The 25,392-nt window shown below is 45.7% G+C and overlaps 6 protein-coding genes across 8 annotated transcripts in view; 3 read left to right on the forward strand and 3 right to left on the reverse strand.

Moving 5' to 3' along the window:
• The first annotated feature begins 31 nt into the window (after positions 1-31).
• Positions 32-1,897, forward strand: LOC105701298 (aldose reductase). 2 transcript variants are annotated; one of them, XR_001104201.2, is made up of 6 exons: positions 32-208; positions 575-863; positions 959-1,359; positions 1,436-1,584; positions 1,688-1,803; positions 1,883-1,897. XR_001104201.2 is itself a non-coding variant. In XM_012427933.2 (5 exons), the coding sequence occupies exons 1-5, from the start codon at positions 134-136 to the stop codon at positions 1,728-1,730; spliced, it is 957 nt and encodes a 318-aa protein (XP_012283356.1). In that variant the 5' UTR covers positions 32-133; the 3' UTR covers positions 1,731-1,868. The 2 variants fall into 2 exon arrangements, 1 of the variants encoding a protein (XP_012283356.1); XM_012427933.2 differs by lacking the exon at positions 1,883-1,897 and having other exon boundaries at positions 1,688-1,868.
• A 1,015-nt stretch (positions 1,898-2,912) lies between these two features.
• Positions 2,913-4,367, reverse strand: LOC105701131. Its single transcript, XM_023433523.1, has 4 exons — positions 4,349-4,367; positions 4,039-4,074; positions 3,609-3,919; positions 2,913-3,410 (listed from the first exon to the last, which is right to left on the reverse strand). Exons 1-4 carry the CDS (start codon positions 4,365-4,367, stop codon positions 2,937-2,939), a joined length of 840 nt encoding a protein of 279 aa, XP_023289291.1. The 3' UTR covers positions 2,913-2,936.
• LOC111674149 lies at positions 3,910-5,807 on the forward strand. The gene is made up of 3 exons (XM_023433475.1): positions 3,910-4,929; positions 5,171-5,466; positions 5,564-5,807. The coding sequence occupies exons 1-3, from the start codon at positions 4,919-4,921 to the stop codon at positions 5,791-5,793; spliced, it is 537 nt and encodes a 178-aa protein (XP_023289243.1). The 5' UTR covers positions 3,910-4,918; the 3' UTR covers positions 5,794-5,807.
• Positions 5,808-5,928: 121 nt separating this feature from the next.
• On the forward strand, positions 5,929-7,047 carry LOC105701299 (39S ribosomal protein L43, mitochondrial). Its single transcript, XM_023433474.1, has 4 exons — positions 5,929-6,178; positions 6,300-6,406; positions 6,470-6,675; positions 6,772-7,047. The coding sequence occupies exons 1-4, from the start codon at positions 6,042-6,044 to the stop codon at positions 6,889-6,891; spliced, it is 570 nt and encodes a 189-aa protein (XP_023289242.1). The 5' UTR covers positions 5,929-6,041; the 3' UTR covers positions 6,892-7,047.
• A 296-nt stretch (positions 7,048-7,343) lies between these two features.
• Positions 7,344-13,332, reverse strand: LOC105701296 (glycerol-3-phosphate acyltransferase 3). The gene is made up of 9 exons (XM_012427932.1): positions 13,159-13,332; positions 11,039-11,338; positions 10,816-10,956; positions 10,594-10,728; positions 10,218-10,451; positions 10,040-10,155; positions 9,816-9,957; positions 9,536-9,744; positions 7,344-9,400 (listed from the first exon to the last, which is right to left on the reverse strand). Exons 1-9 carry the CDS (start codon positions 13,309-13,311, stop codon positions 9,313-9,315), a joined length of 1,518 nt encoding a protein of 505 aa, XP_012283355.1. The 5' UTR covers positions 13,312-13,332; the 3' UTR covers positions 7,344-9,312.
• Positions 13,333-16,080: 2,748 nt separating this feature from the next.
• Positions 16,081-25,392, reverse strand: part of LOC105701344 — a 78,808-nt gene continuing 69,496 nt past the window's right edge. For both annotated transcript variants that reach the window (XM_012428019.2, XM_012428018.2), the window contains one exon: positions 16,081-17,617. The gene's annotated coding sequence lies outside the window, so the exon portion shown is untranslated. The remainder of the gene's footprint in view (positions 17,618-25,392) is intronic.

Below are 25,392 nucleotides of genomic sequence, written 5' to 3' on the forward strand. Positions count from 1 at the left end.
TATAGTGCGAAAGCCACCTCTCCGTTTCAGGCTAGAGAGTTTGTGTCAGTCACTTCGAGTCAGCGTCACGTATCAGACTTGGTAATCGCTGCCTCTTTCCTTTGCGGTTTCCCAATTTTTGGATAAGTTTAGGATGGCGAGCAAGACACCGAGTGTGGAGTTCAATAATGGCAATCGATCGCCTATTCTGGGACTGGGCACCTGGAAGGTACAGTCTACTCCGAGTAAATTACGGTCGTTCGTTTAAGGCCAGAAACAGTGTAGCAACGAATGTGTAGTAACTATTTCTGCTTTTAGAAAATATTTACGTATCATTAGCGACCTAGTTTAAAGAACGATATCATAAGATTTTGCGAAAACCAATATCAAATCGGTAATCACAAGCATGTGCCCTAGAAAGATATGTTAACTGTTACTTGCTATTATTTATCAGAATTAATCACCCTCGTTATCGAACAGATCAAAGGTGATAAGTAATTTGTTCTGAATAATTGAATACTTTTTTTTACTAAATATGCTGCCGATCGGTAATAATTTGACGGATAATTTTAATTTCCTCAATTTGTATTAATAGTCCCAGACGGGCGGAGAGGTGAAACAGGCGGTGAAAGATGCTATCGACATCGGGTATAGACATATCGATTGCTCCCCAGTGTACGGGAATGAAAAGGAAGTCGGTGAAGCTATTAATGAAAAAATCAAGGAAGGAGTTATAAAACGAGAGGATATCTTTGTTACCAGCAAGTTGTGGAATACCGCACACAGGCCTGACCTTGTTGAGCCTGCTTTAAAGAAGACTCTGAGCGATCTGGGACTCGAATATCTTGATCTTTATCTAATTCATTGGCCGTTCGCTTTCAAAGGTACTTCGGCAAAAAATTGATATAGACCCGAATTCAATATTCGACGCTTCCCCAAATGTGATTAACACAAATCTAAACGCTTAACAATTTTTTAGAGGGGGAAGAAATTTTCCCCAGCGATGCCGATGGCAAGACGCAATCTAGCGACGTTGACTACGTCGATACTTGGAAGGCCATGGAGAATGTATTTGAAAAAGGCCTTGCGAAAAATATTGGTATCAGCAACTTCAACTCCCAGCAAATCGATAGATTGTTATCAAACTGCAAGGTGAAGCCATCTACCAATCAGGTGGAATGTCATCCTTATCTTCCTCAAGTAAAACTTTCCGAGTTCTGTAAGTCGAAGGGTATCGTGATAACCGCCTACAGCCCTCTTGGCTCTCCGGACAGACCTTGGGCCAAACCCAATGATCCGTTACTGTTAGAGGATCCTAAAATCAAGTCGCTGGCCACGAAGTACAAAAAAACGCCGGCTCAAGTCGTCCTTCGGTATCAGGTAATTTGTACAAAACATGAAGCGCAATTGAGGAAAAATATTTAACGGTTTTACTAGAAAAAAACAAACGAAACAGGTTCAGCGTGGACACATCGTTATACCAAAATCGGTTTCAAAGAAACGCCTGAAGGAGAACTTTGAAATCTTTGATTTCACTCTGGCGCCTGAAGACATCCAACTTATTCATACCTTTGATTGCAATGGACGGATTTGCCCCATGTCGAGGTAAACTTTTTACGGAATCATAATTGATGGTACACTTCGTGATCTCTAGAATTTTGTGGATTCATCCATTATAACCAATTTTGTACCATTTTGTATTTTTTAGCTCCGTTCACAATAAGCATTATCCGTTCCACATCGAGTTCTAATTTAACCACGGATATTTCTTCAATTTTCTCTGCTTAAACGAATGAGCTAAAATGTTCCGATGACAATGAAAATGTATGGTAATTCCGAGTAACTGTCTATGTTTAATCCTTGGAAATATACACGAATTTTATGTTGAATGTTTTCTACTCAGAACTCGTTTGCCACGTCATCGCACTCATACTCGCAATATTCCTCATCGCTGATAATAAGATCCTGTAGGAGACTAGGCTGATCGATCGCTTCCGGACGATAACCCATTGTAGTCTGATAATCATTAGAAGCACAGTTACAAGGAACTTCCGACTCTCCAAGAGCACATCGGCCTTTGCAGGAACATCGACATCGTTCTAAAGTTTCGTGGCGATCTCGCGGTTCATGGTACTCTTTGCGAGAAGGTAAGATTTTCTGTTTCCTAGGCTTCGATTCCGAGCCGCACTTTGGTAAATGGGAAGAACGACTTTGAGACTCATGGCCAACTGTACTCTTTCGAATAGGTGGACAGAATGCCGATGCATGAGTCACACATGGTGGTCGTTCACAAAACGGTTTGTTCGTGCAAGTAGATTTTTTTCGTAGAGAATCTTGAGGTAAGTCGGTAGATCTTTTTTTGCAGGGATGGTGTGTTGACGATGCGGTGGCACATTGACAAGGTTTTCGTCGTGGGGAATTCTGGGAACCTGGAGAAATGGAAATGCAACAAGTTGCCGGTGGGCATAAAGATTGGCATGGAGGTCTTTGGGAGAAATGCTTGAAATGATTTTGGATTTTTCCTCCTGGGAAATTTTTTAGATTTAAATCTCTCCTCGGTGAATCTTTTTGAGAGGCAATTGAACCCTCGAGGGCATTATTCAAGTTGTCGAGTTTCGGTTCTTTCGAGGAATTTTTAATTTGCGTATCGTTCAGCCATTCTACCACCCGCGACGACCTTCCTTTACTTTCGACTTTTTCGGGGCACTGATTTGCAATCACTCCAGGGCATGGTCTCGTTTCAAGTTTAGCGGCAACACAAGTATTCGTACGTTTATTTCCTTCGTTTTGGAGTTGAGGTACGCGTTCCGATTCGATGCAGGCTTTTTGCCCTACGATCTCATTAATCATCAAAGAATCAAGATCTTGTCGACGTCTTCCGTTTCCAACAAGTTCCGGTATTCGAAAGGACAAATCGAGTCTTGCCTGTAACAAGAAGCCTCAAAGAATTATAAAAGTTATGATAATCTCATAATTTTATGCGAGAGCTTACTTACGAGTTCCTTGTCTTTTTGCATGAGCTTCTTTTTCATCTGATGCATATTATATTTGTGATTCCGAAGAGCGTAATGCATCTTTTTCGAGTTGAGTTCTAATTCTTGAATACGGCTAGTCATTTTTTTAGTACCGGATGCCTTTTGAAACTCCTTCGAAGTTAAAATTTGCGTCATCTGCTCATTGTAGAGCCTTTCCTTTTCTTCCAAATCTTTTACTTGATTTCGAAGTTTCGCTTCTGCTTCGCCTAATTGACGAATTCTCGTCAAGCATCCTAAGTCCTCCGAGTGGATGGAGTGGAGACTAGGAAAGGTATATTTTTTCACCTCCTCTTGCAATTCCGTAACTCTTTCTTCTAACTCTTTATTTGCGAGTTCTAACGACTCCAGTTCCATATCAGATTCTTCCAGCTTAATATCGGTAGCTATTATTTTATCCTGCAACGATCAACCGATTAAATTATTTTCGACGGTGCCGTTACGTCCGCCTAGGTAAAATTTCTATTGAAAAAGAAGATACGCGAGGTGTACAGTCGATGTATGTCTATTTTTCTAAATACGTGACATGGTGGCACATTTTTCTACTAGCGGAAGCGAGATTTACCAAAGATCCTCGAATGTCGAATGCAATCGTACGTGCAATTCCGCGGTCTCCCCGGTGAAGTTCTTTACGGCGTTCGCTAGGTTCTCCAGGAGTTTCTCCGTGGGGTCGGGATGAGGTGAAAATTTATTCATAATCTCTTTGACTTTACAAAGGGGCGCGTCCTCGCATTTCTCGGCTGCCAGCCACATATTAAATGCCATCAGGGCTGGCACGGACCTTTCCATTGTCGTGATTTTGTCCCTAAGGTGGTGCTGACGGTCCACCAGATCTCCTCGACGTTCCTCGAATTTGGACACGGTGTTTGCCAAATATGAAAGGCTCGATTGCTGCCTTTCCCCGGATTCTGAAAATAATTGACCCTATATTTAATTACGAATTTATCGCAGAATATTAAAATAACAATTGAAAATTAATTTCACGGAACGATTGGAGCAGTCAAAATGGGGCAGGAATAAATCTTACTTTGATATGTTGGTTCGGCAGACAATGTTGGATCTTCTAAAGATAAAACGGTCTTATTATACGGATTTTCTAAAATTTTTATGTTTTGATAACCGACGTTATTTTATTTAATCCCATACTCTAAAGAAATAGTCGATCGATAAGTATAGTAAAGGCAGAGAATTAACGTCAGGGTAATCATAAATAGGTTTGAACATAAATCCAGAAACTCGTGAAATTTCGACATTTTGCAGATGGCTAAAAAAAAAAATACTTAACCTTCTTTCGGACGATAGATAAAATTATATATGAGCGACAAGAGAATACCTACGTGAATTTGATTTTGCCATGGTGCCTTAATGATTTCTTGCATCTATGCGGACGAAGGAGATTAGGAAACTGAAAGTTTGATAGCGTTGTCCTCTTTCACCTAAAATTTAAACGTTGCCATAAAACAAGGTGGTACGGCGTTGAGATTCGGCCAAGTTTGTCATATGTCAAAGTCAGCTGACAGTGCTGACATGGTGCCGACTTCCGATACAACCTGTAGCTTGGCAGCCACCTTGATCAACTTGTTACCGAATATATTTATTATCTCCGCGTTATTCCGAATAAACAAAAGGTTCTCCCATATTCAGCGTCAAAACTAACATTTCGACCAGTCACTCATATCTCCAAATCGTAGCTGAAGAATTTAATGGCTTTTTCTTAGCAACAGTTATATCACGGGGGGAAATTCGAGGGCGTAGCACCCGAAATGTGGCTGTTTTTTTCTTTCATAGCAGTCATTACATTTTCTTGAGAAAACGTCATGTCTATTTTTTATCACTGAAATCCAAAAAATATAATCCTGATTCTGTCATCAGGAGCTCAAAGAACGAGTCGGAAGGATGCCAGCTACATGATCCAGGAGTAAGCTTCTATTGGAATATTTTACTGAATTAGTTCACATGGGAACATTATAGTGGAAGTCTTGTACAAATATTTCGTACGGGAGTGTGCATCGAATTAGTAATATATTTAACAAGGACCTGAGTTGCAGGGTCTTAAGAAATTGACACTCCCATTTGGAAATTTTCAAGGATTACACAAGTGGCTCTAGTGATAGTAACGTATTCTATTTAGCATTAATTTATTCCAACACTTAAAATAGTACATCGGAAGAGTCCTTCCTCACGCCTCGAGAGTACGTTGAAGACGATGTAGCGTCGTTGAGCACACCCATCGGAAGTATCGTCCAAGAGCCCGAAAATGAACCGATTTCCGAAGATTTTGTCAGCGTCGATACCGATTATGATTGCTTTGAAAATCAATCGGACAGGAAACCTGACGGAGGAAGAGCATTTTCGTACCGGAAACGAAAATCCTTGACCAGCAATATTTTCAGTGCTCCTGATGGTGTCAGTCCTCATCGCCTGACTTCCTCCGGCATTAGGAAGATCAGAGATGGTATAAGTACAATTTAATTAGTCATTCGTTACAATTCTGACTAGTTTTTGTAGTCTCTCCTGAAATTGAGAAATCGGAAGTTTGTTTTTTGCGATAGGTGGATCCAGGTTGGTGTTTATATGGCCGAAAAAAATGGATACGCGAGGGAAGTTTTTAAATATCCTGGCTCCGTTATTGTACGGGACCCTCGTTGGATGTCTTTGTATGAATGCTATCCATCTTTGGCCCGGGGAATTCTTGCCTATTAATCTCCCAAAAACTGCCAAACTTCCGCAACCCCTGATTAAGTGCAACGTTATCGAGCCTCTTTGGTTTGATAGCTCGTAAGATATAGAATTTTATGACTATAGATTATTTTGATAACGATAAATAGTACTCGTGTGTGGTGTTTCTATGCATTTTATTGCATGTACACGTGAAAACACACGTCAAAGGTTTTCAATTACAATTTGAAGAGAAAAATGTGGATTGGCTCCGACATGCGCAGTTCGTCGGTCGCGGAATCAACACACCGCCGAGCGGCGCTCGGAGCACCATTTTGAGTTTCATTTGTAAAAGTTATCAACGTCGGGAAAATGTCGAACAAGAATTTGTTTATGAAATTCGGTTTTCCCCGGGCTCCTTTGAATAACGGTATTGGTAGATATGTATGCCAACTGCAACGAGTAACTTTAAAGTTTTGTAAAAATCATGGAGGAAGTCGTGGTGTGCGGTGAGTACGAATGGTCAATATAACCTCACTTTTTTTTAAAGTTATTGTTACTTAATTTAAGTCAAAGCAGTGTTCGGCTGCAAAATCGATGAATGATTATTTATTTAATACAACGGTGCAGAGAATTTCTGGAGCACGATTTATTGGATTATGCAAAGGAAAATCCCGGAGTTGTGGTTTATGTAAAACCAAGGAGACACCGGTCACCTATCATAAATGCAGAATATCGTAAGTGAATAGTAGCGAAATTAATAATTTTAAGTAAAATAAATTCAGTTTAATTTCATTTAGTCAACGGTACAAACCATTGGATCAGTTGTCATAATCTTACTCGTGAAGAAATTGTTAAATGGATGGAACTGGTGCGTACCCAAGCTAGCGATGGGTCTGCTGTACGATTGCGCAAAAAGTTCCACACCGAATTTCCGTCTATTCAAGGACCATGGACACCATTTACTTTTAAGGACCCTGTTGAGAACATAATACAATTCCCCGACGTATGTACATTTTTATACTATAAATGGGAAAGATCAATTGATAGGAATGGCGATAAAAGAATTGTAACCTAATAACTATTCAAATATTATTTATAGAAAAAACTTGGAGCATATTTAAGAAGAGAACCAACTGCAACGGAACAATTAATACAAATTTTCAAAGAACAACAAGAATCCAAAGATGAAAAGGAAAAAATTCAAATCAGTTGTGAGTAGTCTATTATTTAAACATTTATGTACTAATAACTTTAAATGTGATCTAAAAAATAAATGTTAGAAAAAAAAGAGAGTTCTACCTTGATAACTTTTACGACGAATGTTAATTATCAAAATGTACAAAATGTGTCAATAATTATATGGTTTACTGTTGTATCTCTTTTTTTTTATTACACAAAAACACATTATTATAACAGTATGATATATACAAGAATTATATTCCATAATATATTGGTAAGTATTATGATATTAGTTGACATTGCCATGAGGTGATCTAGTTTATGAATGGCTTCTATATAACTATTTTTTGTTTTAATGAAATATGCATTCAAAATAATTTTTATTAGTTTTTCTTGTCTTCAGACTACTGCGCCATCATTTTGATGAGTAGTCAAATAAAAATCATCTTTATGGAACATATGAAAATGTATATTCTTGTACATCCAGCGATACACCTTTTGATGCTTTATTATGCTCCATTTAAACTATCGTGATGATAGTGCTTAGGTAATATTACAAATAGAATATTCTGACATTGTATGACGGAAGTACATAATATTCGTTTGTTTGGTTCATTCATAATTAACAGCTAGCATATAAAAATATATTCTCCTGCTCATACACGATATATTTCAAAAGTGTGTGAGAACAAACAAATTTAAAAAGTGCGCTTTCAACAACTGCGTTATCTACACTTAGGCAAACTATTGATCCATCAAAAATTAAATCATGCATATACCTACGTTTGTATTACATCTTTAGCTACAATCATTCTAGATATGTATACATTCTGTTATGTACAAACTTCGATACTACCGTGCATTAGCAGAGTCTATAAATTCTATACAATCAGAAAAGCTTCGATCATCATTCTTTTGTGTATTAATGTATCCCACAATTCGTTATAAAGAACTTCTGGCATTGATAATAATTCACTTCTTTAATTTTTATAAATCAAGATAAAACAAGATGAAAAAAAGGTCTAATGAACTGCCTAGAGAGATAAAAGTAGCTGTACCACTTTTTATAAGTTTTCTACTGAAATTCCCGAAAATTCTTACATTTTTATAATAAATAATTATCAAGAGATGTGACAATAAATATGGAAGATTTATTTGTTAATTCCATTCGCTTATAGATAACGGGACCGACAAAATTCAGAGTTGCACAAAACTGATAAAGTTCAGTTTCTAGCGTCAAATGAACAACACAGCTGTACTTGAAGATACGTATCACAATAATAAATCTAAAAATAGGACTCGCGAACTGGAAAGGCATGATGCACACCCTTCCTAGATCGTAGCGAGTAGGGGTTGTCAACTTGGTGATCTCAAAAGCCCTTGAAGTATAAAAGTAGCAAAATACGCTCGGGTAATTTTTGGCCTAGCGGTAACAAAACTTAACGTCTAAAGTCTATTAATTTCTCATAAGCCCTCGGATAACACGACCGTGTCCCCTATCCGTTGCGTCGTTCCTCGAAAAGGTTAATAAATATAGAATATATAGATAACAAACATCAGTTTCCCTGCACCCAAATCAATTTCTGGAGAAGTTGGGATACGTTTGATACCACATGACTTTCACATGGCTTTTAAACCGTTATGTAATTATTAAACAGATCTAGGTAAAATATCTAACACTAGGAACTGGTTATAGACTATTTCTTTTTTATTGACGTTATCTTCGAAACAAGTTATCCAAATATTGTTGACCTTATTCAAATGTCCGAAAATCCTATTTTAAGAAACATGGTAAAATATTGTCACTATCGTTTTTCATTTTAAGCGATATTTTACCTAGGTCTGAAAAGTGCATCAAAAGATCTACTCGAACATGAAGCCTATTTCATTTTAGTGAAATGTATACTCGATCTAGAAAATGGATGACTGTACGGCAAGTATCGTTATACACTTTATCGACATATAATACACTCGCTATAACGATACTGCGTATTATGCTTGTTTCTAGCAAATGTGGCCCATACAGACATAAGCTTAGCATTACAATCACACCTAATTTAATTTATGTGAAATATATAAAATATATATATTCAGTCAAAGAAATTATTTATACCGTTATTTCCAGTGTTAAAGTAAATTCTTCACACTATTAGATTGGGCACATAATCGCAAATACTACGCTTTATTAATATCGTTAATCTTTTTTCGTTCTTACATAACAATCCGGTTTTGATTGAGCACGTGAATGAAGATACTTAAATGGTTACTTTTCTGCACTTTTTCGTTCCGAGACCACATTTGTAGAAGCAAGGAGACTCGGGTTGATTGTAAATCTTGGCGAGTGATTGACATCGAGTATTACGGAAAATGATTGATATACCTGGTTCAGCGCTTGAACTTAACCAGTTATCACACATTTTACATGCATTACAAATTTATGACTAGAAAATTGCGCGATGGTCTATTCGACTTTTAGACGTTTACTAAATTCTTCCTGTTGCTTTTCCCTCCACTCCTTCTTGGGCTTCATTCTTTTTAGTTGTCCGTCCCTGAAATTTAAAGTATCTACTTAAGAATCGTGTAAGAAAATTCACGCGTAACTTGAGAAGACATATTCTCATTCAGTAGTAATTTGCAATTCCAATCGTAACTACTTTGTTAGTTAAGTTATTTGGACAACTGACCATTGCAGGTCAACGAGACCTCCTTGTCTTGCTATTACGGACTTCACTCTGTTGGCAAAGTCAATAGCACTCTCGCCTTCCTTTCTGTACATGGGAGGAAGGTACCAAACATCACAGACTATTGCCCAGCTAGACATCATCATGTACAAATACTGAAGCATGGAATATCTACTGCTGTTCCAGAACGCATCGCCAAACCTTGCGTCGTACTACAAAATATAAATTATAAAATTTTAAATCGCGTTTAACAAAATCTCATTCCCATGTCTGAAATAATCACCTTTATTGCCACTGGATAAATGACACCTCCGACCTCAAAGCTACCTTTCTTGAATTGCATCACTGAAGTGTTATTAATACAGGTGCCTTCCGGAAAAATTAATATCGGTGGATTCGTTGGATCTGAGATGTGTTTTTTTAACCTATTTGAAAAATTACATTAAGAAATTTTGTTAGGCATTGCTACAATTCGAAGCCTTACTCTCGTAAGACACTGCGAATCACCTTTTCGTTACTGCTTCTCTATCCTTTACTTCGGAACGTTCGAACCATATGTGAGGAGACGCTCTTGCTAAAGCCCTTTGGAGAATTCCTAGAAAACCACCGTGCCTTTGCCCTATCTGTAATTTAAACTTGGTTATTACAGTATATTATTGTATACTTTTGAGATAAAGACACTTACAAGAGAGTAACAATTATCGCACATAAGGACGAGTACATCTATAGGAGAAGTGTGATTAGCTACACAAATTCCTGTCACAGGTCTATTCTCAACATTGTGATAGGTAATGACGGAAGAAAGAGCGCTGGATAATACTGCAAAGCACATGATTGACACTTTTTGATTCAACCATCTTTTGAAGCTACCTTCCGGTACGTAACCGACTACTGCAGTACATACAGTCAGCCACATTACCTGCAACCCGTAAATGTTCTGTTTAAAAATGTTATATTCGTTTAAAGTACTGCGTTTTATCATGATACATTTTTTATAATAATTATTTAAGTTGCGTTTTTCTAATATCAATTGTATACAGAACAGAATGAACAATGCTTACCCCTACAAAGCAGATAAATATTCTAAGAGGTAGTAGAAAGCAATATCTTGTAACAAATCCACACATCCATATCACTGTAAGTTTCCATGAGATAAACTCATACTGCCTGTTTGTTCTTGTTAAGAGATTCCAATTCTGAAAAAAAAAGTTTTCTCTTAGAAATCATACATTTATAAATTTCACCACTTTGGACTCGTTTTTAAAGACGGAATAAACTAAAACCTTGAGTTCTTCGGCTTCGAATCTAGAAGTCACTTCATCTTCAATTATAGCTTCTACGCCAGCCCTGATATAATCTAAAACAATCGCTGGATCGAATTCCTTTTTCAGTATCTCAAGAGAATCTCCTTGATGCACAGGATTCTAAAACAATGTAAAGCTTTTCTTTACAAACTTTGCAAATCTCAGAATTAAAAATATTACATGGAAACAGTAATAACATTACCTCTTTACTACAGTCTGTCTTCTCTGTACTGAGATTAGATTTTTGTAAATTTTCGTTATCGGTATGGTTTTTGCAGTTGTGACCATCAGGCTCTGGTAATAAAATGAGGTCCTTCGATCGAGCAATTACAGAATTTCCGAGAACTCCGTTTTGCAATTTTTTCTTTTTTTGGACCACACCATTAGGATTACAATTCTCCATGATTGTTGGAGATCCACCCCCTTCATCTTCACTTTCACCCTGTCGTTGATCCCATGTACCATTTTGTTTTCTAACTTTTTCTATATTTTGTCTTCCAAGCTGCAAAAGAACTCAATGTTATTCTGCTATTAATTTCCTTGAGTTCTATTGCTGACTTGTTAATTTAATTTGAAAGAAAAGTACAATCTTGTTTATATTTATAAGCATGTGGATGTGTTATGAATATGTAACAGTAATTATGCATGGCCCTGACACATGTAAGATAAGTTCAATCTTCTGTCGTAACAGTTTCGCTTTACAGGGGTCACTGGCAACCGAACTGTAGAAATGTCATTGCACCATGAAATCACTGTAATCAATATCAATCATATATGTTTGGTGGTCCGTTATTTCTCAAATGTAATTTCTTAATTATTTGAACCGATTGGCCAACTGTAATCATCCGACCACTCAAGAAATAATTTGAGAACACAAGACAGAACGCCACTTGCATACATGAATTGACTGAAATTCTACGAAACATTTCTCTTATGCGAACATGACACGCTACCACGTGACATTAGCATGATGGAAGAAATTGGGAATAACGAGAAAAATTATGATAAGATTTCACAAGCATATATCTATACATATATAAAATGTCAATGAATCAGCTCTCTTGAGAGATACAGTTTGAAAAAAGGAAGTAAAGAAATCAGTGAAAATGATTTATATACATTACAGTGAATTAAATGATGCCGTTATTATGTGAGATTTTAATTTCAATATTTAATACAGTAGTACAGCTTTAGTTTAATAACACAAGTAACCTTTGTTCACTCCATTGAATTAACTGTACCAATGGACTTTGAAGTCATTAGTAATTATGACATCTTATGATCGCTATCGCTTAATAAGGTGAATTTTATCAATGTTCAGAGGTACAATATTACATTGAATATTCAGGGAATAATTAATAAGTGCAAAAATTACGTATTAAGAAAATATGCATCGTTCTTTGCATAGCTCCTTTGAACTACCAATTTGATCGAGGTTATCAGAACGGGGTATGGTAACAAAGAGTTACATCACATTAGACTTTGAACCCGTAACATCGTGACGTTACTTTTAATTTTATTGGATCTGGATAAAATCTAGCCTTATCGTACAAATATCTGATTAGAATTAAAGGTTAAAGTTACGAGGAATATTTCCTGATAATTCTGTCTATTAATTTATTTGAACGTGGCTAAAAATGCATATTTTCACAAGTATTAAGTAAAGTTATTATAAAAAAAAATAAAAAGGTTCTGGGTATCCCCGATCGGCGAGACATATTATAGATACAAGTAGTACGCTAAACGAGTAAAATGTATGAAATACCATGGTCAGATTTGCATTTCATACATAATGGATGCAGGTGTAAATGCGATCGGCAAAAACAATTCAGCCGAATATTTAAATTGTTGTTTAAATTTGATTTGTTGTGCTACATCATTCAAATAGAATGTTATTATTTGCATACATTTTCAACGTGTACCATTAACATAACGGGTGTTTCTATCGACGTTACAAAAGCGTACGTTTTATTTTCTTGGCGAGGTATTCTAGCTAACATAGATCAGCGTTGACGCATTTTCTACCCCCGGAAAGAGCAGGATTATAGAGATTTTACTAATTGACGAAAACAGCCGGCAGCAAACGTTTCGATTTCACTTTTGGAAAAGAACAATTAATCTCTGCGCGTTGTCAAGTGAAAGGTAGCGATGCTCCGGTGTCAAGGTGGCCAACCTCGCGCGATCGATGACACGCCTAGAAATGTGTCGATTCAGGGGACTCGAAATAACGAAACATTTCAAGGGACTTCGAACCGCACCGCACGAACCCGTCCACGGGTTTGGGAGCAAATGCCATTCGGCTAGACTTCGAAACATAAATACCTCGAACAGCGCGAGGAGTAGTTTCACGTAGAGCCTCCGAACTCCGAGCGATTTGCCAATTGACGCAAGGAAAATGATTGCGAGTAAGAACGTGAGAAACGGCGTCAGGAGTAGCGAGAACGCGAAGGAAACGACCGTCCATATCGACGCCATTTTCCTCACTGTCCGCCTCAGTCCGCCACTCGGTGAAAATCGGCTTTACCTGAAAGATGTAGAGAGTGCCTCTGGCCCCACGTTTCGCAGCTGTCGCGAGTTCCAGTCACCTAGCGGCGGAACGTCGAAACCGTTCCACCCTTATCGTCGGTATGGTCGGGTTTCTTCTTACGCGGTACGTTTGGACGTTACCTCCCGAGCTATTCGTTCCCGGCTATCGGACGAGTGCTACCAGAGATGAGTTGGGATATTGCTCACGGGCAGGGTCCCGCGATCGCATCATTAAATACTGAAGGATGCACGTAGTAGCAGCTGCCAACCAGTTGGCGATGACTGTGTCTCCTGCCCACCTGACGAATGTTATTTTCCATTGGTAAGCCCAAACGGACGGTCGTTTAATTTCTGGACGCGTTTATCTACCGTAATGGGCTCGGTCCGGGCCAACCGACTTCCCGTTACGGTAGGTCGAAGTCATGCCCGGCTCCCCTTTGTCAGACCAGCCATTAAGTAATCGCCGTCCTTAAAGGCGGGATCAAACGATGGTCCGCCCTTGGAATGTTTATTTTGCGCCTCGGTGTCGACTAGAATTTCAATCCTATTAGGACGCGACTTGGCCAGTTCTCCGGAGGGCGTAAACGGCGGAAAGAATCTCGGGTTTCTCAACCGGACCAGTTGTGCCGGAGTTGAGTACCTAGTCGAGTACTCGTCTTGTTCACTCGACCTCCTGCGTTGCAGAAAGGATGGAAGGCTATCAGGCTGAAACGAAAAAGAGGAACTCTTAATGGAAAAGCAGCCCTGGCTGCGATACCACCCCTGGGCCCGTGTCAAAGACGCTAATCGGTTCGCGTTTAACGCCGGAGACGCGGCCGGGTGGCACCGTTCCACGTGGGACAGTTTCGACCGAGTTGGAACTACCGATTCGCCGTCTCAAAGTAATTAAACTTCTTATCTGGACATCTCGAGTACAATGAATCGCGTTTGATGAGCTGCCCACACGACACGGTACTCCTATTGGAATACGGTACGCCTGGGGGAAAGAAACGAGTGAACAGGGAGGAAGGAACTTTTGTAACGAGCGGAACCGCTGGCATTATTTTCGAGGCAGGGCTTAAAGTGGGATCGGCTTAATTTAAAATGGGTTTAATGAATTGTATTTAAATGTGGAGGGTTTCTCCGATGGTCATTACCAAATTGCCCGTCGATCTCGAAAACTCGTTAAAGATGTTTCGCAAGTTTCCTCTTCGCGCTCGGCTACCGATTAATTTATTTGCCCGTTTCCTGTCCGCGACTCGAATCGACGACGTCGTTAGACGAGATTACGTGGATTTTTGCAAAGTTAAATATCGACGGGGCAAAATCATCCGTTTGGACCCCTTACACGGTTTCGCGATTAACCTCTCGATGGAGGGGCACGAGGGCACCGCGAAGGAAGCCTCGCGGTCGTTAGCATATCCCTGATAGGATCGATTCGATTTACGCGGAGGTCCTTATCGATCGAGGAAGGCTTCGCCAAGAGTAATTCGTAGCGAGTTCGTCCCCGACCCTCTTGCGGTCTGGACCGGTGTACGAGCTATAACGTAAATCCGGGCCACGACGCTTACCTCGAAGGTACACAGGATGCGATGCGACGTTCTCGTGGATTAAGGCGCGTTTCCGAAATCCGGATACCGCCCGGCACTCTTGATGCTCGCTCGAGGTCGAAACGTTCGCGTCGTTTCAATTTCTCGATATATTTTCTGACTCGGTAATTTTGTATGAGAAATATTATCTCTTACCGCGCGGACGGTTTCCAAGAGGAACGCACATTTTTCTTTCTCCGTGTTCCAACGAGAGGTCGTGTCGCGACACGAGGTACCGCTCGTGCACCGTGGTGACGTCGCATATGTCGTCGTGCTCTTAAATCTTCACATTACCTGCACTCTCCGTCTTCCTTTACGAGATCGAGGCACGAGTGCCGTTTTCCTCAGTCGTAGCTTTTAGTTAAAATTATATTTAAACTCGGGAGCTCTCAAGGTAGTACCTTCGTTGCCGAAGTCGTGCGTCGGAGTAGTCGCCTGTAAAGATAATCGAGGGACTTTTTTGAGTTCTCTTTCCTCTGCGAGTACGGACAAATATTCGATCGAATCACCGAACTCGAGACGTTCGCAGAGGGTTTGCGTTGACGTTTGCAATCGTCGGTCGAAGAACGACGACCTGTCACGGCGGAGCTTTCGGTGGATTAAGAATTCCTCTTCCTTCGTTAAAGCTTCGGGTTTTCGTGAGGATCCCTATGCGAGATCTCCCGAATTCCCTGGCCAGGGTCGAAGTTGGTCGAGCGAGACTCCAAGGCGATCTCGGTAACGTCTTCGAGTTCCGAAAAGTGCGATAAACAAACAAACAATGGACCCGAGAATGGCGCATCCCCTTCTTCGCGTACGGTCAGCGAACTGCACTGGTAGTGACGCGAACGGGGTTGTGAATCTCGTTTTATGGGGTCCCATTCAAATAAAGCTCGGGGGCAGTCGGATAGCTGGGACGGTGGAAACGCGAGCTCCCCCCGCTTTCTCGTGCACTTCTGTCCCCTTTTATTTGCATTTTTTCGAGCGGGAATACGAGACGAGGCCAGAAATGCCCGACACCGAACGAAGCGCCAAGAAGGGAAGGAAACGTCTCGGCATTTTTAACGTGTACTTTTATTAAGTCTTCGTAATGCAAACGCACTTGTTTCGGTTAGGCTACAATATTCATTTCGCTCTTACGTATATATATATATTTATTTATTTATTTATTTATATGCGCTCGCGAGCGTTTGCAGCAAAACGCCCTCGGAGACGTACCCCTTCCTTCGGAAAAACTGTTTGAAAAAGAAGCTTAGTCGCGCGGTGACGGGGAAATGCAATAACCCTGGCAAACTCTGACATTTTCGCGCTCAAGAGAAAAAAGGAAGAAGGAGGAATGAAATTAGTCCGAAAGTGACCCTCGCCTAACAGCCAGGAATACGCGAGTTCGCAGCTTCTCGAAAAGCACTGGAGATTACTCGAGCCGACGGCGTCGCGATACTTCGGGGCTCTTCCTCCGCTCCGAGGTGCCTTCCTGCGAACTCTCGCGCGGAACACTCATTAATCTTAATGACAGAGTTAATTATTAATAAAGTAGTAAGCCTCGGCCGGCTCGCGCGACGTGCGGGACACCGAGGAAAGTGCTCCCTTCCTCCTTCTCTCTTTCTCGCGGCCCCGGGAACCTCCGCGGTTCGACGATCCAACGTTCGGATGCCGGGAAGGAGAAAAAGAAGGACGAACCTTTCTCGCGAATCGATCGGTCGGCATCCGCTCGCAGTTACGGAACGCTTACGCAAAACGCCGCCGAGAGAGGACTCTCGAAACGCGTCGAATCCTCGGCGAGCTTCCCGTCGGCTTTTCGGTTCTCCGGCTTTGCGGATGTCTCGCGGCAGCATCCAGGGAAGACCCTGCGGACCGTTTCGCGCCCGGAAAATCAACCTCGGGGAATTTCCGTTGCCTCTCCCGTCGCGATCCGGAAGCACCTCGAAACGTAATCGAGCTGGTATTGAGACAAAAAAAAGGGCAAATGTTTCGAGTCGGAAAATGGCACCGTAACGGTAAGCGATTTGCAAAGATCTCTAGCCGTCTGCAGGGTTACCCGCTGTACCGTTGCGGCTATTCGAGGAGACGACGAAGCGGGCAACCGCAACGATCTTCAAAAGTTAGCATCCACGACCGCGAACCGCGAGCGCGTTTCGGGCACTCCGGAACGCGAGTCCTTCCGGTAGTCGAGGTTTTACGACAGTTTCCGCAGTTGCGAGCAATTACTCGCGATGTGATTACGTCTCGAGGTCGGCGGCGTAGGTGCAAACGGTGCGGCCCGTTCGAGCGCGAGAGGTCCTCGGTACCCGGCCAGGAAACGAGAAATCCGACTCCTTGCGCGCGGGGTGCTTAAACGTTAAATCTCTTAAGTTAGCCCGTTTCACGAATAACGTCTATACGGTACAGCTAATAACACTAATCTCTCCCAAAGCGTGGCGTCTCGTGGTCGGAGTCCTCGGGGTTGTCGGGAGGCGCGAGCGACGACGGGCGTTTCTTCTTTTTTCGGCAAATCCGGGGACATTTGCCCATGACGAGGCGTCGCGACCTCGCGAGAGCGCCTTCCTTGGATGCGGAGCGGTCGGACGACGCTCGGGGGGACGATCGATGAATTCGGGATAACCGCCACTTCCTACGGGACCAGCGGTCCGCGAGGAGGCGACCCCGGTGCCAGGAGTCTCAGGAATCCTCCCTAGTCGAGGGCCCCGAGTTTCCGGTCCAAACTGCTCCTGGAGCAGTCGTATGTCCGGTTAATCCGAAATCACGCGATCGATGCGTTCGCGAAACGCGGAGGGTCGTTTTCGGTGCCCTCCCGATTTTTCCGTCGGCCGAGACGCTTCGTTTTTCGCGGATACAACGGGTAATGTCGCGAGGTGAAAAATGGCGGCGAAAGTCGATGGAGCGTTCGGACTTGGCATCGTGGCCGATGTTAAGCAAAGCTTTTGACTCGACTTGAGAGATGCCGCCGATAACTCTGCTCCGGCAACGGCGACTCCTGCCCCGACTCGGTCCGCCATCCCCGGATGAAACTTAGATCGCTTCGTATGTACCGTATACGAAGATAAACTCGCGAGATAAACTTCGGGATCTTAGAAAACCACGGCAAGACCGATGGCCGCGCTGTCTCTGGCGTCGCATCGCGCCTCCGGCCGCGGCTCTTCCCTTCGTCTCCCCTAAACTAACCCGTCCCTCCCTCGTTTCGGGGCACTTCGTCTCTCTCTCGGAGGTTACGTCGGAGGAAAGCGCATCGGGAGAAGGCGGAGGAGCATTCGCGGTTTTACCGCCTCCTCGACGCCTCGCATCGCGGCGAAACGTGCAGGTGCGAAACGGCGCGCCTCTCCGATTCCGCGGAGATGCCATTTTTTGCCCCGATTCGACGCGAAGCGCCTTTACGTCTTTCGTATCTTCGCGAATGGGGAGAATCGCGTCTTTACATTCGCCGATAGGGTTTTGGCCCACGCCTGGATAAAATGACCCATCGATCGCGCGGCTCGGGGTGAACGATTAAGACGGGTGGATCTCTTCCGGGGCCTCGAGATTCCTCCGGATATCTCGTGACAAGAAAGGAGAGTCGAAGCGCGCGGATATTCCGTCGATCCGAAGAGACATTTAGCATGTATCGATCGCGACTTATAAGCAGAGGCAGGTTTCGACGATCCGTTCTCCCGACTCGTATCCTATATCCAAAGCCGTCGATCCCTCGTTTCGAAGTTCTTCGTCTCCCTCGCTCTCCGTTTCTCTCCGGGGTTACGTCGAGAGAGAGCTTATCGAGAGTAAGCGAGAGAGCAATCGCGGTTTAGCAGCTTTTTCGTATACCCGGCATCACGTGCGATGTGCAGGTGCAATGTGCCGCGTCTTGCCGGTTAGATAGAGACGCCGCAATTCGTGGAGTTTCCCCGCCATTGTGTACGGATTCTCGAGAGTATCATCCCTGTACGGTTACTTTGGCAAAAACGGCGCATTCCGAGTGCTATGCCGGAAATTCGGAAACGATTCCTTGTCGGAAAATATCGCGTTACCCGCCGAAGGAACGCGAAAAATCGGAATTAAATCCCGAGGTGCGAATTTCCATTTTATGCGGGGAATGACTCGGAATAGGGAACGACGATCGTACGACCTGGGCGTAAGTATGGTCGAATTCGGTCCGCGAGGTGCGAACTCGAAGTGGCGCATCCTGCCAGTTAGACGGAGGCACCGCAACCCGCGGAGTTTCCTCGCCATTGTGCGACGCTTCTCCGGAACATCGTCTCCTCGTTCTTCTCGGGACGAAGCGAGTTTCTCGGATGCTCGACCGCAGGACCGGAAGTGACGTTTCGGCAGGGGTCGTTCCTGCACGCTGCAGTCCGAACCGCGAATGCCGCGATACTCCGAAAGATTACATTTTTCCTGCGATTCGATCCTAAAGTTCCCGTTTGCATCTCAGTCGGCAGTGAACGTGCTCGGATTAAAGATGGTCGGAAGCACGGATGCGTTCATGATACAGCACTACGTAAACAAGCTATTCGATCTTTTACCACAACTGGAATATTTATGCGCGCGGAACCATCGGTCAAATCGTTCCAAAATGCAGCGCGAATGCGAGTCGATTATTCAATGAGAGACTCCGGGTCGTGGCCCGACGTACACCTTCGGATCTTTCCCCGAAAGAGATAGCATGGAAAATACCTCCGATAGATATAGCATTTCCACCTCTTTTTCCGGAAAATGGGTCAGATTTGAAGAACCTTCGCGTACCATAATTTCGGAAGCACTCGTATCACCGAGCGGTGATTCGGTTTGACATCCATCCAGGAGAGAATGTTCCGCGCGTCCGAATGGATCGAGCCAAAAATGAAAATTAAATTCAAATGAAGTGAAAACGAAAGAAAAGCAGTAAAACTGAGAAAATACGGGGGTTTTAGCCCGAGTAAACTCCGTTTACCCAGGGACTCTAGTTTTTCCTGTTTCTACCGTTTCGCCGGAGGTGAACGAAAAAAGAAGGCCGAATCGAGCCGCTCCGAGTGCAGACGCTAAATATCGATTACCGTAATTGGCACTCGCGCGGCCGCACAGGCGAGAGCAAACCGCAACCGCATAAACGAACGAAATTCATGATTATGCGTGCACTAAATAATCCCTTAACGGTGCCGGACGGGCTACAACAATGCATTAACCGGCGACTGCTGGCTGGCCGGTCGGCCGGGTCCTTTTTACACAATTTTCGTATTAATTCCCGGCCACCGTGGGCAAAAAAACGCGGCGGAAAGTGCGGCGGGGAAAAACTGCTGCGGCGCGCACCTCGAATCGTTTCCAACGACGGCGCGTTTCCGCATCGAGGGAAACGGGTCCGAGATTCGGCCCCGCGATCGCGAAATGGAATTTCTATTAGTCGCGCGAACGAGTCGAATTTTTCGGCGTTATTTAAATTCCGGCAATAACGTCGAGGATTCCTCGCGTCCCGCGTGGTTAAGGACGTTCGTCGCGTCTGCCGAAACGGCGGCGCGGAACGCGTGCGGGGCATCTCGTAAGTTCCGATTTCCCGGAACGGCGAGAAACGCGGCTCGTTCCCCTGAATTTTCATATTAATTCCCGGGTGTCGCGGAAAAAAGGAATGCGAAAAAAAAATCGGTAGATGGCGTGGTTTGAGATCGTTTCTAGCAACGGCGTCGTAACGCGTTTCCCCGCCGAGGAAAACGAATCCGAGGACCGAACGAACCGAAAGACCGCTAACGCGATTTTGCGAAACTGACTCGGCCGACCAACGCGGCTCTCTATGCAGATTGTATCGAGCAAACGAATCGTGCACCTACGGAGCGGGAAGTTCCGCCGTCTGCGGAAAGGAACGTCCGACGATTTCGGCTTCCCCTCGCGAGCAGTCAGCACTTTTCGGCAAACAATCGAATCGAAAGATACGTAGGATCGTTTTTGCTCGCTCGAGTTCACGAGCGTGCTCGGCTAATTGGGGTCGACCTTCGTTCCGCACCGGCTCGCAAAACCGTCGGACGCGACTCGACGAATTCGACGCGGGATCGCGAGTTCCGCGGGAACTTCGAAGGGCGTTCGAGTTCCTTCCCAAGGGTCGTTACAATTCGAGCGCCGGAAGAAGGCAGAAACGAAAACACCTAAAAACGTCTTAACTCGCGATCCTAATTGACGGAAAGGGTCCGAGGAATTCGGCGTCGCGATAGCGCGACTTCGCTCGAGGACGAACTCGCGGCTGGACGCGGTCGAAGTAATTGACGAACCGCTGTCGGGATCGAGTCGAGGACGTAACGCGTATTTATGCACTTAACGACAATCGCCGACAGCCAGTCGGGATTCAAGGTGATGGAGTGCGCGAAAGTGAAAATATTTGGCGCCAGCGCGGCGAAGGAGCGCCCGAGTCTGTCGGTAATCGAAATCCGCGTTTTTGGGGGCCGATGGAGCCATCGATCTCCGCGAACCTCGACGGGCAGAGCTGACTCGCGTCGGGGCGTGCGGCGTTCCGGCGCGGCGCGTCCCGACGATACGAGGGCTAACGCGGAGAGAGGTCCTGGGCGCATTCGACGGTCGTAAATAAAAGTGCCGCCGTATTCTCGGACGAGCGACGAACGGCCGAGAACCGACAGCCCCGGGATCCGGGGGGTGCGAGAGCAACGTTGCGGAATTTCCTTCCGGGAGGTCCCGGTGGTGTCTCTTTCGACCGTGGGAACGTTTAAGAGCGGCCGCCGGGTGCGGCGGAAGCTTTTCTCGTATCGTCTCTGGCTTGCCGATCCGAACGAGATCGACGGGGAAGAAAACGCCGGATGCAGAGGATTTAAGTGCCGTCTGCGAGGTGGCGATGTCGGAACAGTATCCATAATTAATTTACCGTGGTCCGGGCGGGAGCCGGCGGTTCCGCAGATCCGTGAAATTCCGGAAGCAGTTCTGTTGCGGAACGAACGAGGCGGCGGATAACTTCGGCAAACAGAGGCAAATCCCAATACCCGGGGAGAACATCTTGCGCGGCCCTGCCGGAGCCGTCGAAGGAGACGGGGAAGGAAAGGAAAATAAGAGGGAAACCGACGGGGTGTTTCCGTCGGTGCGGCATCTCGTCGTTTCCCGCGATCTTTGAAAACTCGCCGAGCTAAAGGAATTTGTTTGGCGGTGAAAGCATTTTGTCGTTTGCCTCTCGTACACGGACGACGGTGGAATGTCCGTGAGGTGCTCCGTACGCCCCGTAGGACCGGAATGCCCGGCAATCCTTCCCTTCCTCTCTTCGGGAATTCTCTCGTACGGCGCCACCGCTTACGCCTCGTTTCCGTTCGTTCCTCCTCCGCCTCGTTCTTGGATGGATTAACGTTTATAACGCTTAAAAACGTCCGGGCCACCGAATCGCGGTTCCTTCGGATCTCCGAAACCTTGGAGGAACCAAGGAATTTTCTCCGGCGTACGTCGCTCATAGGCGACGGAAGAATTTCCGTAAAGTCCTTCAGGTAACTTCACCGGGAGGGGCGGCGATCGTTCCTCCCCTTCCCTCTTTCTCTCGCTTTTATCGCACTTTGCGCGCTCCAACTTTCATTCTCGTCCGTTCCGTCCCTGGCAACATCCGCCGTTCGTCGTTTTTATGTCAATGAATTTGAGCCGATAAAAAGAAAGTGCGAAAGCATTATCGGATTCCTTACATCTTTTATATTTGTCGTTAAACGGAAAAAGGTCTCGATACTATCCCGGGATATCTCGCGCGAGTCGTTTCCAGGTGAGAGGGAAGAATAAAGGGAAGGTAAAGAGAGAGCCGGCAAGGACCTTCCGACCGCGGGCCGACCTCGATAACGGAAATCCATCCCCTCGCCCTTCCGCCAGGGCGGTTTTTGCCGGCCGCGGCAACGAGAAGAAATTAAAGGTCCTCCGTCGTTTCTCCGCGACGCGAGTGGACGTCGGGCCCGGTGAATTTGTCTCGGCGGCTTAAACGGCTAAACAACGTCGGAGGCATCGGAGCCCTCCCACGGGCGATATTTCCCCCCGGGGCACTCCATTAGGGGGCGGCATCGCTTGTCATCATTTGAGCGATGAGCGAGCCCTCCGGTGCCGCTCCGGAAGCGGCGCGTCGCCTTGGTCGCGGCGTCGGCCCGCCGGCGCGTCAGCCGATTCGCGAAATTCGCTGAATAATTTGACACATTAATAACGGGGCGGACGTTTAATTCGGAAGGGCGGAGGTGGCGGGCCGTGGCACCGCGGAGGAGGAGATCCCCCCGGAATGGATAAACCGTGAGGAATGACGCGGCGAAATAAAACCGGCGCCCGATCCGTGTACCCACTTTCTCCCTCCCGCCCATTATGCGTCGCGGGCTATATCGTTGACCCAAATGCTACACAATGAGATTCCGCCATGCTACTTCCCTCGCGCGGACTTGGCCATTATTCCGCTGAATCACTTTATTCCGATTATTTCCAACCTGGCGGCGATAGGTTGCGATTTATGGCGGAGGATCCGAGGGCGAGGCGGCCGACGGAGGGTTGGCTCCGCCCGGGAACTTTTTCAATTCCTTCGGAGGAGTCGGCCAAGACCGGATACCCTCTCGGATACGTGCAACTCCAAATCGCTGCGCTAATTTCGGGAACTCGGCCCGGGGCCGGGGGTGCCGAGGGTGCTCCGAAAGTAAATCGCTGATACGTATCCGGTGTCAGGAGCAGGGGAGGGTTCCGGGGTCCTTCGAGGCGCTCGAGACGTTTGGACGCGGTCTCCGGGCAAAAACGAGCGATCGCCGAGTTTTCGCTCGCGGCCCGGGAACGTCGCCCCGGGCAAATCGTCTCGACGGGTCCGACTTTGGTCCCCCGCAGGGTCCTCGGCCGCAAAGAGCTTGCATATGATACTTGGCTCGTTCCGTCGAGTTCCATTAAGTCGGGCTTTGATCCCGGTTAATTAAGGCCGGGCTCCCGTTCGATTTGCGAGTCGGGACAACGCGGACCCTTTCATCGCGAATGGACCCATCGACGCGACCGCCATCTTGGAAAACGTCCCACTCGGTAGATTCCGCCTTTCCTTTTCCTTCCGTATCTTTCTTGATTTATTACCCCTAGCTTTTAGTTCCTCGATGCTTAGTTTTTCATTTTCTACTTTATTAAATTCTTCCCGTCCCCCCTCGCCCTCTAACCTCGCACAATGGACCCGATGCGTGGGTGGCCGGGGCTTAGCGGCCCCTCGCCGACGATAAATCCTTCCGGTGATTTCGAGAAAGAAGAGAAAATTAACCGAGAGTATCCGAAAGATTCCGCCACGGGGCACTCGGTGCATCTCAAGGGGACGGGAGAGGCCCGACTCTTTCGCCGCGTGCGTTCGTCCGCGTCTCGGGGAGAGATTCTCTTTCCTCGGAGCATCGGAACGTCTCAGGGGGCGCGATCGCGTTTCGATTCCCCGGCTGCCGGGTTTCGGCGCCTCGAGCTAATTGCCAGACGGGATAATTACTCCCTCGGGGGAAGAAGTGCCGCGGAGCGTCTCGATTCCCCGGTTACGGGGCGTCGGTTCGGCGAAAACCAACCCCGCGGGCCCGAATTTTGCGAGGCGGAATTCCGACGGATCGCGCGACTCGCGGAAGATTCTCGGCGGCGCGGGGGAATTTGCTCGGTCCGTCGTGCTTCTTCGTTCGTTTCGGTCTCGGCCTCGATACCGAAGCAACGCTCCGTCGGATATAAATTCATTTTTCAAGGGCCGCGGTTCGGCGGAGGGCAGCGCCCTCGCCGGCCGCGGCGATGCGCGATGAATTACAAATGTAACACCGGCGCCCAAAGTGCGGCGTTAAATTTCCATAGACGGGTACTTAAGCTCGCTCGGGTGCCCACGACTTCGCGAGTGCCCTCGCCAGACGCGCCCCGCCACTTAACCGGCTCGGCTACGATTTACCTTTTCGTCCTTTTCCATTCGCTTTCGACTTTCCAACCCCTGGAAACTGCGCTCCTCGCGGGGCCGTCGATAATCGAAGAGGCATGCCCGCCAGACATAGGACGTCGCGGTTTGGAATTTGCGAGAGGAATCGAGTCTCGAATTCGTCCCGTCGCCTCGAAACCTTTAGGGGATTTTGATGCCGTGGGCGTGCACTTTGAGGGATCGGGTTATACCCTATTTCGCATAGCGCTCCCGAAGTACGTGTCGGCCGCGGAGGGAAATTTGGCCCGGCCGGGAGAGGCCACCCCGAAAGAACGGGGAGGATGAAAACCAGGGGAATAAGTAAGCGTCGAGTTAAGTGCGCAGAATCCGCGGAGCCCTTCTCGCGAGAGGTGAGCACGGGTATTCAATGGTACGGAGACGGTAACCGATGAGATCCGAGGTGCCTTGCTTTTCTCCGGCGCCTTCCGCAACCTCCGCGGGTACGCGGAAGGTTGCCCGTTCCGGCCTCTAGAGTTTTAAATATTTCTTACAAATTTTTGGATTTACCGCTGCTTATCCGGGAACGAAGGAAGGTAGAAGATGGAGAGGGTATCCCGGAAAGAGGCGAGGGGGTGGGAAACCACGAGAGAAAATAAACGGTAACTTAAGTGCACGGCGCGCTTCGGAGGAGCCGCGATCCTC

This window comes from Orussus abietinus, unplaced genomic scaffold (assembly GCF_000612105.2).
Source record: "Orussus abietinus isolate OABI.00-Male unplaced genomic scaffold, Oabi_2.0 scaffold5, whole genome shotgun sequence".
In the NCBI taxonomy this organism is placed as follows: Eukaryota; Metazoa; Arthropoda; class Insecta; order Hymenoptera; family Orussidae; genus Orussus; species Orussus abietinus.